The sequence below is a fragment of the Lepisma saccharinum genome, chromosome 11 (assembly GCF_977018435.1).
Source record: "Lepisma saccharinum chromosome 11, izLepSacc3.1, whole genome shotgun sequence".
NCBI lineage: Eukaryota > Metazoa > Arthropoda > Insecta > Zygentoma > Lepismatidae > Lepisma > Lepisma saccharinum.
In genome coordinates, this window is record NC_139239.1 from 15,589,905 (window position 1) to 15,603,373 (window position 13,469).

The 13,469-nt window shown below is 39.4% G+C and overlaps 1 protein-coding gene across 1 annotated transcript in view; it reads right to left on the reverse strand.

Annotated features, from left to right (window-relative positions):
• LOC145995381 (uncharacterized) overlaps positions 1 to 13,469 on the reverse strand; it is a 419,963-nt gene that overhangs the window by 32,953 nt on the left and 373,541 nt on the right. Inside the window, exon 5 of the mRNA XM_083131984.1 lies at positions 1,216 to 1,349. Coding sequence (XP_082988110.1) covers positions 1,216 to 1,276 — 61 coding nt within the window. The 5' untranslated portion in view covers positions 1,277 to 1,349. The remainder of the gene's footprint in view (positions 1 to 1,215; positions 1,350 to 13,469) is intronic.

A 13,469-nucleotide genomic window follows, 5' to 3' on the forward strand; every position in this document is an offset into this window, starting at 1 on the left:
AAAACCTTGGACGTTTTTCTAAAGGAAAAGTGTATTGGAATCGAAACAAAGAACGGTTTTTTGTGGGCTTGTTTTTAAGTGCACTTAAGGCACACTTAGCATTTCATGTGCTATTAGAGTTCGATGAGAATCATGGAGACTTGAACCAGTGATCTCTGAAAAGCGTTTGCCCTTGAAACGTGCAAGTCTCATATTGACATCCTCCCTCCATCTAATACTCTGTTCTAGAAAGGAACAAAATACTAGTTTCTACTAAATTGATTATAAATAAGTTCAATAACATATTTTTATACTTAAATGCACGATTTTTATGTCACATGTTTAAATTTGAGTCTATTCTAGATTATCATCCGGCGCAGAAATGAACTTGGACTTTTTTTTAAAATATAATTAGTAATATGAACTCATTACTTCAGTACATTAATATTAGAAATTAACAAATTATATGGACTCGTTTTAAGTAACTGATTATTACGTACTTTTCCCATGATTGCCTCGCTTTCTGTCCCTTCTCTATTTCCTGTCTGTCTCTCTTACTTTTCTGCTCCTCTCGATTTCCTGTCACTCTTTTTCTCTTTTTCCTTCCCTGAGTTTCTTGTCACTCCGTCTCTCCTTTCTTCTTCATTTGGTTTATTGTCACTCTCTCTTTTCTACTTCTCCCAGTTTCCTGTTACTATCTCTTTCCGCTTCTCTCAGTTCCCACCCCTCCCTCCGCTTCTCTCAGTTCCCTGTCTCTCTGTCTACCTCACTCTCCTGTCACTCTCTGTTTTCCTGCTTCTCTCGGTTTCCTGTCACTCACTCTCCCGGATTCTCATGTTACTTTATCTCTCCTCTCTTTCAGTATTTCCTTGTCCTCTCACTCTTCATGTTCCTTCTCTTTATTATTCTCACTCCATACAGCCGTCTCTATCTTTTCCCTTCGTTCTGTTTGTCCACACCCTCTCTCTACTTTCTCGGCTTCTTTTCCTTTATCCGATTTCCTTGTCTGTTATTTTTTCTCAATACCCTACGTTTCAAATAAATACAGCACACTAACAAAAACCAATATTAAAATGAAAATGTTTTGCAGATTAAGACCTATTTAGTACCTAGTAACATTAGTGCATCCAAAACGTACTGCGCATAGTTGATAGATATCTACAAATCAGTTCTCAAGTGTATATGTAAGCGCTAATTCTTCCATTCTCCACAAAGGTAATAAGGAGCGCCACTCACCTGTTTCGGCTGCTGCAAGCACCGCCATCAAAGAGACCATGGGGAGAAGGAGCTGGGTCATCTTATGCCTCTTAGCCAGAGATACCCGCTCGATGTTTTTTCTTGGGTCTTTCGACGCTCATTTTTTAAGGGACCTGAAATATACATGAGAAGAGAATAACATTAGAAACTCTTAATGTTATCTCAAGTAGACCAACTACATCACTCTTTATTCATTACTGTGTACCTTGTTCGTTCATATATTACTTTCTACGCCGCTATTCTCTTTCTTTACGTCAAGTGCGACGATGACAATAAATGCTGATTGGCTGATAAACCCATACCGAGAATCTTATACACAAAGTTTCAATGCCAAGACCTAGAGAACAGTGTTCGGCAAGTTAATTTTAAAGTAACTAAGTTACAGTTACTTAATTCAAAAAGTAACTTACTTACAGTTACTCATTTTAAAAAGTAACTTAGTTACAGTAATCGGTCCATAAAAAGGAACTAAGTTACATTTACTAGTTACTTTAGGCTGAAAATGTGCTTGGAAATAAATTACACACAATCAATGATCATTAATTGTAATACAAAAAATATGTACAGACTAACATATGTTTAGTTTATGTTTCTATGTCACCAAGATATCACTCATGATAGCATGATTACTTTTCCATGTATTTTGGACTCTTCTGTCACACCTTCGAAGCTTGTATAAAATTAAATTTATGATTTCATGGCTTCAACTACATAATTTAGGATATTTATTGAAGACTTAAGGAACCAATTGAATTTCAATGGAATTACTGTATTACAAACCAGAAGTGTTTGACTTTTCTATTTACGAGGATTTGCACATTGCTCCAAAATTGTTAAAATTATATTAGAATCCTTCAGAGAATCAAGCCCCATCCCTGACGTGACGTCATTTGTGGAACGTTGTTGACTGCCTTGAACGGGCCCACCTCTATCATTTCCACTTTAGTTTCTCTCCAATGTTTCCCCTGTTGATGAAATCAAGGAATACCATCCGAAGCTATATTCATGCGACATTCTCTGTTCGTTTTCCTAAATTAATTTTAGCGGCGTGGTTACGAAGGACATTTCATCGAGCGTCGGTCCGTTCAATTTTGTTGAAAGAAAAATAAATATCTGAAGCGATGTTTGCTTTCATCGGTTTCCAAACAATGCTCGCAGCGAGTCAGGCAAGCAGAACAGAAAATTAGATCGTGTTTCTCGCTCTTTCTCTCCCTCTAGTTTCCAATTGCTCCGTTACATTTTGTTCTAAACAGCGCACATTAACGCCGATAGAGTAAAACATGCGTACGTGAGCGGGCGTTTGCGTGTGTAAATATGGGAAAGGCAAGGAGACTGAAATATATATAAATAAAGCCGAATAAATGTAGTGGATATGGTATTTACGTTCTTCGTCTGTTAAATATGAAATTAGAGTGTATAACCAGTATTTCGTTTACACACTCAGCAAGAATTATCTCTGTCATTGAAACACATAACTGTTGTTCCAAAAGTTCCCAGACTGGTGTTTTTTCCGAGAATGAACATAGTGCTGCAACGGTTCCGACGGCGCTGAAGGTCCTCAAGACAGTTGTGGAACTCCTGTTCTTGAATGTATGTAAGTTCATGTTTGACAGTCCGTTTTGTGCGTCCACATTGTCTGCCTCTTGAACATGTTCAGACGAGAGGACAGATAGTAAGTAGTATTGTACCGATAAGACTATGAGGTCTCGCATTGTCATGAAGGGGGAACAATTGGTGAGAATGGTAATGTTCATGGCACTAGTAGTCACTCGTATAATATTTGTCCACAGATGTTAGTTAACAGTACTCTCTCGAGAAACAATTTCTTAGGAAAGATACGCTCTTCATAAAAATAAGAAATCGTTATGCTCTTTTTCTTCGATGGTTTCATCTGCAGCGATGTTACGTTGTAGATATTTCGATGTTGTGCGTGTCATCAAGCAGACTGTCCAACAGCAACTCAGCTCCACTCAGGAAGGAAAGTTTAGGAACTGCTTTAGGATCTGCAGCATTGTAGGAACCTCAAGCATCACTAAGCAAGTAGTCTACTTTGAAGGATCAAACTAGTAGGTTCTATTCACTTTTTTTCACACCCAAAGCTTGTTTTAAGTCAATTTTATACTCAGATTGTCCAATCGGGACTGAACCTACAGTTTAAAATCCAATCAGAATCGTTGTGAAATGCGCCTTCATTTGGAATCTAATCTGAAACCCCTTGCTTATAACAGCGCTACCACTACGCTAACAGAGGGGCCTTTCCGCATCTCATTCTCCAAAGAACCAGTCTGGGAACTTCTTGGACAAACATTGTATGTTTGGAGTGCTACAGACAATACGATCGAGGGGAATGGGAGAGTTTAGCTAATAAAACAACGTTTCTCTGATAAATGTCAACCCATAAAAATATCATCTACACAACAATACCAGCATATCTTGTAAAAATCCGCTGAGAAGAATACTATTCTAAAATAAAGGTACGATTGTTAGCTACTTTTGTCAGTTTTCTGTGACGACTTCCCATCCTGTTGATTTTAGCGCGAATTTTGCATATTACCCTGTCATTTTTTAAAAAATATATAGAATCTCTGCAAATTTCTCCGCGAAATTGTGGCAGCTGTACCGGAACATCATTATCTTGGAAGGTATCGCTAAAATGTTTAACGCACCGCTTAGAGGGATGCCGGACTAACAATTGAAACAGAGTTCTGCGAGAGATGAGGGTGCTAACTGAAGAGGAAAAGGGACGAGAATACGGAAGGGTGTGGTAATTGTAATATATGCGAAGTGAAAAATGTATGGAAATATTGTCACGAGGACGAAAACTCGCTGGGATTTAGGAGTAGCAGGGGGGAGTGGTGTGAGAGGGAGAGAGAAAGAGAGAGGGAGAGAGAAAGAGAGAGTGAGAGAGAAAGAGAGAGAGAGAGAGAGAGGACAGTCTGAAATGAAGAAGAGCAGTGAGAGAACATAAGGCACACAGCGAATTTCTCGCTCGGATATGTCGGGTAATCAGATGGATATGCACGCCTCCGCGTATATGTGAGCGTGTGTGTGTGTGACGCTACGAGCTTCACTAAACGAAGCTGGGGGCTTCTAATGTAAGAAGAGGTGTGGCCTGGGAATGCTGCAAGAGGAACCAGATACATTTTCCTCAGAGCTCGAAGTCAGAGGATATTTCATTGTGGGACGAAACATCTTTTTCAATGCCTGTTTAACATTACGCAACGTTATCAAAAATATCGTTATAAAGAACAAGCTACCCAACATTGTATTGATAACGACCGTGAATTCATCGGCACAGATATTATCGCAAACAGAGACATTTGTGTTTCTTGAACCGAAATTCTTCAACAGACATATTAGGCTGGTGATTCACATTGACTTCACACGGACCTCTGCGCACCAGGGAGGTCTTATCCAGTTAACTATTGGATCGAAAATGGACTAACCTGTCTCTACCTTCCTTGACAAGGCAGAAAAATGTATTACAGTCACGGGCACTTCGATTTCATTGAGAATCGATGGTATTGTTACAAGCCAGAATTGTCCGTGACTGTACACTGTCTCGGGAATTTGCAGAGTAAGGCAGAGCAAAGCAGTGCGTGCTGCTACAAACTGCTTCTAGCTGCAGCAGCGTTTCCCCCTCCATGCACTCCTCTCAAGCCTTCATTGGTCAAACCCTCTCGAGTCCTACTTGCGCAGAGGACTTGTTATACCACAAATTATGGAGAAACAGAAAAGTAAGCCATAGCTCTGCAGCAACTTATATGCTTAGACTTTTAACATTAAAATGAATAACAGTGATTATAGAAGATATCTAGGTAATAAACATTTTTTACAACAATTTACAGTACGTCGATGAAGTGGCTAATGACTTCAGAGAGCATGTCAATTTATCTGAACCGGCACTGTATAAGTCAATAGGAATGTATGTCAATCCAGGATACATAGAAGGAATTTTCCCCTCTCCCATAGAAATTCCGATGCTGATAAATATTACTACGAATTTCAACACGCCAACATATTATGCTTTAAGAATTGAAAAGTATTTTCTTTCTCCATCCAAAAGATGGCCACAGGAGCCACTTTATTCAAAAATATCATTTTCTTGTTCGTTTGCAATCAAAAGGAAAATAAATTACGACAAAAATATGATTTAATTCCGTGCATCAAATATTTTGAACAATAGAAGCCATAGATGCCAACAATGGACTTTAATCTGACTTTCATTGGCTATCCGTCTCGAAAATTCTTCTATCACCTAATGATATGCTTGTGAATATGGATGCGTCTTGACAGAAAAATCTCGTATTCTCTTTCATTTATGGTACAAACTGAGTTTATAGCTGTTAATGGAAGAATGTTCAGAATTCAGACAATATTGAAATTGAATTAAGTATTGAGTAAATCGTTCTTAATACATGAATTCAGCAATATTTCTTCGTTATCGGTATTATTGTCTATAGTCTGCAGTGCATCATGATATAACCATAAATACTTCTATTAGTTTTATCAAGTTTCTATTATTTATCTATTAACTATTAACATAAAGAAATAGAAAAGCGAAGAGAAACAAAAATTAAGTTTCTAGTTACAAAAGTTCCTAGCATATTGACAATTGGCAAAGTTTCACATTAAAAATTCAGCACAAACATACTTGGGGTTTGCGTAGCGCTTAAAGTGGGATCTGAAGTTTCAAGCTCAAGTCTAACCGTAATCGAAGCTTAATCCCTTCATAAAAGTTTAACAACGTTGCTCAGAGTCCACTTAATACACAGGCGTATAGAGACCGAACGTTGAGTTGAAAATAGGATCCTAACCAATTAAATTCGTTCCCTCACCAAGAATATGTAGTAGAAAACCGTTGCTTACACTGTGGAAACGTGACTGAAAGATATACGGTCTAAGACGTTAATATCCTCTGCCGACCGTGAGAATAGCCATTACGGTTTCAAAAGTATTAACGGTTATTTCATAGTTAACCTAATTAATTTAATTTAATGATTCAAGTTTTTTAATATGTACTTATGGTGTACGAAAGAAAAAGTTCATACATCGTCGTCGCCTTGTAATCAAGGGGTCCCGGGTTCGATATCCGGTGGAGGCGCATAGTGGTTCGGATCCCACTATAAGCTATAGGTCCACCAGTCCCGATTAGCCTTACTGTACATAAAGTGGACTTAAAACACCAATTCAATCAATCAATAAACGTTACATATCTTTATGCATGATAAATTTTCAAATTTAAATAAAAAACGGTTGCGTCCCTTTTTTTTTTGTAAATTATCAAGCCGGATGTTACATTTTAACTGTAGAATATTGTTAACTTCTGACAGTTCGTGTCAAACGCTACGCTAACGTTGAGGTCTACAACTGTAATGTATACGGTTGACGGACAATCAATTACTTTTCACCATACAATGCACAGACCAACAGTCCGTACAAGAAGGGAGTATACTACGTAACAGGAGTCTATGGGGCACGTCGCGCATAACGGTAGACGAGAAAGCGAGTGTGCGCACAAAATCAGTACTCGCTGTTTCAAACGGCTGGTAGCTGCAGCCCGCGTTTTCTCCTCCATGCACTCACTTCCCCCTACCTCAAGCGTTCAATGGTCGAGCCCTCTCGAGTTCTGCCTGCAAAGATAAATTGTATCCATTCGCTTGCTCCAAAGGTTTCCGGGACAGAGTATAGTACAGTCACAGAGGACTTGTTTCCGTTCGCTTGCTTCACAGAATTGCGGGTCAGAGTGAAAGAAACGGCCTTCTTGCCTGACCAGCACCGTGTAGAGCTACCCTCAAGGCTTGACATAGAACAGTGAACTGCGAGATTTAATTATGAAACTTCAACAAAACTCAAAGCAAAATAAACACTAAAAACAAAAAAAGAACATTTTTGTTCGTTTGGATTTCCACCCCATTATTTTCTTTTTTTCTTTTTTTTGTAATTTTCCGCTTCGCAGTACCTCTTTCAGCAAACTCAATTTCAACTTCGTCTATGTGCTTTACTGATGACTTCACTGGTATTGTACCGTAATTCAGTTGCGTGTCGAGCTAAAATTTTACGGAGAGTTTTATCCTTATAGGCTAAAACGTCATAAATATTTCCGCAAACGATATATGTACATATATGAAGGGCCAGGGGGAAAAACGATGAATGTCGATTTTTCGCCCATTTTGAGATCGCAACGCCATCTGATAGTTCAGAAGCTGTACTATAAGAATGAGAACGGCCTTGGTTGGGAAACGATGAGAAGTGCCTGAAAAACGCATTATTATTTTGGCATATATTAACGTACTTATGAAAAGAAATACTTTGTTTTTCATTTCCTGGCAAATCGTCTCGAATGAACATTCATCGTTTTTCCCCCTGGCCCTTCATATGTATATGTAGACAAATTATTATTTCACCACATAATCCACATTATCAATTGCGTCAAACACTACTAATTTCAATATTCTTATGTTTCTGAAAGATATCAAGCAGTTTTGCTGCTGGATGTCGGGCGAAGGAAGAAAAATATTGATCAGTTTTATTTTACCTCGCTTTTCTGCATTTTTGACTAATCGCAACGATGGGGATGAAAGATGATAAGATTAAATTGATGAAAAGTCAGAGCTCCACAACAACTCTCGCTTCCATTTTCCTTGTACTCACGTGTCCCCTTGTTGCCACATTAGTAACGTTCTTCCCTTGCTATGTTGTCAAAAAAATCGACAACGTTAAATATTACGTCTGTGTTTTCGCTGTTTACGGTTTTACGCTTCATGACTATACATACATTTGGCATGAAGTAAAGGTCACGACATTGCATGGCAAGCAGCTGATTGCATTGCCTACGCCCCATTCGCTAGCTCAGGGTTGATTGGTTAATTCATTTTTCTTCGCTTTTCTGCCATTTTGGCTAATCGCGACGATGGGGATGAGATGGATGAAGGGACATTCACAAACATATAGGGACGACCCAACACGAGCTGCGAGTCCAGACGCCAGAGCCTCGCTAGTCTGAAAAATGCAGTTCAGGGCGTATTACGTGGAAGGGAGGTTGACATTTGAGCATCTCTAGAAAAGGTTACCCCTTACACCCCCGCTTAGGGTTGAGAATTCGACGCCAGCGCAAGAGGGTTATTTCGTCTTGATCGATCTGTAGTATCTATCAGCTCACCAAATTTTATCTTTACAAAGTACTGATTGGCATCTACAGACGAATGGACGGGTATGTCGTCTTGAGCTTTTGGTAATTAATACCCTGACAGACACTTTAAAGCGAATCATTCTGTGAATTGCGAAAGCAGTTCTTGATAATTGCCTTAGAGGTCGACACTTGGAAGACAAACTGTTACAGATTATAACTGCCCCCACACCTCCTTCGCCCCCCTACCCCCACTCGGTTGGCTCCGATCCCGAGAGGAAGAGGGTCTCTTAATAACGCACAACGCAGCTGATCGTCCAATTACAAGCAATGCCTGCAATTAAGGCAATTACCGACTGGGGTCGTCAGCGAGTGGCTGAGGAGACGGGGGGGGGGGAGTCCTTACGGTTAAGGCAAGAGGTCTTCTTGGTCCACAACGGGATAGACAAACCGCAACGCCCTCTGAAGAGAGCTAGAAGAGGCTCCGAAGTTGATTTCTCATGTTCCTTCTCAGATTTCAAGATGGCTTCGCTGCGAAGAATCATTACCAACAACAGTACGGAACTAGATTGCTTACCTGAGGGCAAGAGCGCCCGCAGAGGAAAGACAGGGGATGCTTGCTCCACTGAGATATTAGGAAAACTTCACATAATTCGAATAGTGAAATTATGATTAATTTCAGATTCAGAATTTCCTAAACTTATGCACTATGGAAACCCCAATGAAAACATTGTCATCTCAGATAATGTCCATTACCAGTTGGACATTTCAGTGAAACGTTCTCCCAAATCAGGAAGTTCTACAAATTGCCTCGGAAGAGGATGAATTGGCGTTTGAAATAGTTGACATTCCGCACAGCTGTGTAACAGCTAACCGAACGTAACCTAACAGAAAAAGATCTGCAATATACTCAAAATAAATTAGAGCACTGGTTCCCAAACTGTGGTACGCGTACCACCAGGGGTACGTGAACGAGTTGAAGGGGGTACGCGATCAGCTCGGAAGAGAAATGTCGCGAATACCCAAACGACAATTTTTTTTGCAGAGTTTAGAGCCGAATCTCAGCTTGCAAGTTTCAAGTGCACAGCCAGACATCAAGAAACTGGGTCAGGCTATGCAGGCAGATCCTTCTCACTAGAAACTGAGGATTTACAACAAAAATTTCAAAATTGTAATTTTTGTTCTTTGCGTTTTTTCGATAACTCTGGAAAAAATATATGAAAATTAAAGTTTTTTATACACTTCTTAGCATACATGTGCTTCACATTTTTATTTTTATAACCAATCATAAAGATTGTAAACGTAGAAACTGCCAATAAAATGATAAAGTAGGGTCCTAATGTTTATTTGTTTAACATCTTCCCACATACAGCCCGAATGCCATTTTGCTCTATTGCGGATATACGCCTCCAACATGTCAAAAACACCCCACCAAATCTGGCAGCACTATTCGGAGAAAACCTATGGTGGGGGTACATTACACTACTAAGGGGTACAATGAGAAAATAGTTTGAGAACCGCTCTGTTAGAGAAAGGAAGAAACTTCCCGGAAAGGACGGTAATTTTTCTGCAAATCGATGTGTACATATACGTATGTGTTTAGCTATGTACTTAATATTTCAGGGTAACGTGCGGTAACGGTCCTTTTCCCTTCCCTCCCGATGCAATTAGCAACGGTTCCCGAGTTGGGAACATTTCACGTGAAAATATCAGTTCCCGAATTGGGAACTTTCGTCATTGTTAATGAATTGGGACATCACTGAATTCTAAACTCAGAACACTAAATGCATCATATCAATTGATTCACCAGAATGCATCGATTGATGCACTAGTGTGCTTTATGGCTTCTTCAGAGAAGCAGATTCACATTTGATGCATTTGGGTGTATTTTTGTATGTCGTGAAAGAAACACCAAAGTGTTCACAACATCCCTTTGTATATGCCCAGATTCAAGTGAGGATTCCATTCAGTCCAGATGCACATCAAGGAACTTGATGTTCCTTGATGCACCTTCCTGCACTTTTTTGGATGATGCACTTAAACGTACAGAGTTTATGTAGCTCAGTCGAAACGTTTAAGTGCATCATCAAAAAAGATGCAGGAAGGTGCATCAAAACGAATCAAGGTGCATGAGAACGCATCAACTGATGCATTGAAGTGCATCTCGACTGAAAGGAATCCTCACTTCACTACAAAAATACACCCAAATGCATCAAATGTGAATCTCATTCTCTGAAGAAGCCATAAAACACATTTTAGTGCATCAGTCGATGCATTCTGGTGTATCAAACGATATGATGCATTTAGTTTTCTGAGTGTAGATTAAAAACATGAATGAGGGGTGTCATGAAAGACAGCAGAATAAGTTGTCTCTGTGCATCGTGGAAAAGTAAAAAAGATGAATTTTTTTATCAATAAATTGATTGATGTTTATGGAAAGGAATCAAGACAAATATAGTTACTATTTAAATAGTGGACTCAAGTCTGAATTTGATAACAACGTTAATGTATTTTCAATTCGACATAAATTTTATGATTTGTAATAATAATATTAAAATATTATCTGAGTTTTTATAACTGAAAGGCAGAATTTGAAATCTCATTCTGCCCCTTAGTGCTTGAAGTGAAAATTCTTAGCTTGGGGGATAGTTTGAGGAAAGGTGGGAGATACTTGTATCAATATGGAGAGAATGCAGTGGGCAAGGAGGTACCTATTATGCTAATGAGCGAATGCTTTATGATAATTGTCCTAACTGGAGGATAGCAACCGCCCCCTGTTCTCCCCCAATTTGAGTACTGCTGCCCCTCGGAGGAAAAAGTCTGGGGACGGCCTTACTTGAGTGTCATGCTAGGTACGAAACCGTTGCGTTAACTTGCTTCTCAACTGGCTAACTAAATTCGGAACTTGTATCCCTCTGCATTGCTGAATGTGAAATAAATATGTGTTAACATGCAAAGTTGTGTATGTATTGGTGTAAAATGGTACATTTGGAACTCACGATTACAAAATGGGAAGCCTGTGGGCACATGGACATATAAAAAGATACTTTTGAGCAGGTGGACAAATTAAAAGGAATATTGGAAGCTCTTGAGTATATAAACGAGTATGCTGTGGGCGTGTGAGAATATAAAAAGGAAGTTCTGAGCACGTGGGCACATATAAGGAGAAATTCTGAACACATGAGTATGCATAAATGAAAATTGAGTCTCTGGGCATATACAAAGGAATATTGTGAACACGTGGGTTAGTAAAAAGGAAGGTGAGAGATTTTGGGAACGCCTTCATATAAATGGAGATTGTGAACGCGTGAGTGATTTTGTGACCACATAAAAGGTTGTGAGAGGCGAGTGTAGAGAATGGGAGATTGTGTACAGGTGAGCACAGAAAAATGGAAGTTGTGAACACGAAAAGAGATATGTGATCACGTGAGCATATAAAAAGGGAAATTGTTAAGATGTGTACATGTAAAATGGTAGATTGTGAACAAGTGAGCATATGATGGAGAGATTGTGAACATGTAAGCACATAAATAGGGAGACTTGTGCATTAAAAATGGAGATTTTGAACACGTGAGCATATACAAAAGGGAGATATAAAAAGGGAGATTGTTAACACGCGAGGATATAACAAGGCAGAATGTTAACACAGGAGGATATAACAAGGGAGATCGGTAACACATGAGGATATAGCAAGGGAGATCGTTAACACACTAGGATATAACAAGGGAGATCGTTAAGACACGAGGATATAACAAGGGAGATCGGTAACACATGAGGATATAGCAAGGGAGATCGTTAACACACTAGGATATAACAAGGGAGATCGTTAACACACTAGGATATAACAAGGGAGATCGTTAACACATGAGGATATAGCAAGGGAGATCGTTAACACACTAGGATATAACAAGGGAGATCGTTAACACACGAGGATATAACAAGAAGATTGTTAACACAGGAGGATATAACAAGGGAGACCCGTAACACATGAGAGATATAGCAAGGGAGATCGTTAACACACGAGGATATAACAAGAAGATTGTTAACACAGGAGGATATAACAAGGGAGACCCGTAACACATGAGGATATAGCAAGGGAGATCGGTAACACACGAGGATATAACAAGAAGATTGTTAACACAGGAGGATATAACAAGGGAGACCCGTAACACATGAGGATATAGCAAGGGAGATCGGTAACACACGAGGATATAACAAGAAGATTGTTAACACAGGAGGATATAACAAGGGAGACCCGTAACACATGAGAGATATAGCAAGGGAGATCGGTAACACACGAGGATATAACAAGAAGATTGTTAACACAGGAGGATATAACAAGGGAGACCCGTAACACATGAGGATATAGCAAGGGAGATCGGTAACACACGAGGATATAACAAGAAGATTGTTAACACAGGAGGATATAACAAGGGAGACCCGTAACACATGAGGATGTAACAAGGGGGATTGTTAACACACGCGATATGAAAGGTTTTTGATTGATTGATTGAGTTTATCTTACTTCGCTCTTCTGCCACTTTTGGCTAAATGTGAAGATGAGGATGAGTGATGATTCGATGAAATTGATGAAGACATATACAAACACCCATGCCCAGTCCGGGATTCGTACCCGGGATCCCTGGCTTCATAGCAAGCTGTGCTAAACACTACTCCGCCACAGAGACAAGCGGATATAAAAAAGGTGATTGTAAACATGTGAGCATACCTTACGGCAATCTGTGAGTTTGTCGGCATTTTAGAACATGAGATTGTGAGCAATAAAAAGGGAGAATGTGGTCACGTTTGAAAATAGAAAGACAGACTGTGTTAGCATGTAAACAAGCATGATAGCTCATGGGTATAAAAAAGGGAAGATTTAGACCATGTAAATATAGCAAGACTGGAGAAAGATTGTGTACATTAAAGAGAAAAGGCATCACATCCAGTGTATTAAACTGACCTAGAGGGCGGAAATCAGGTCACATTAAAGTCAGCGAGATTGGGAGAATCTTAATAGTGAAGGTAGTGTCGTGCACAGCAAGTTAAGTATCTATTCTGAGGTAAACAATGGAGTTAGTATAATTAACTTTGAAGTCCTACA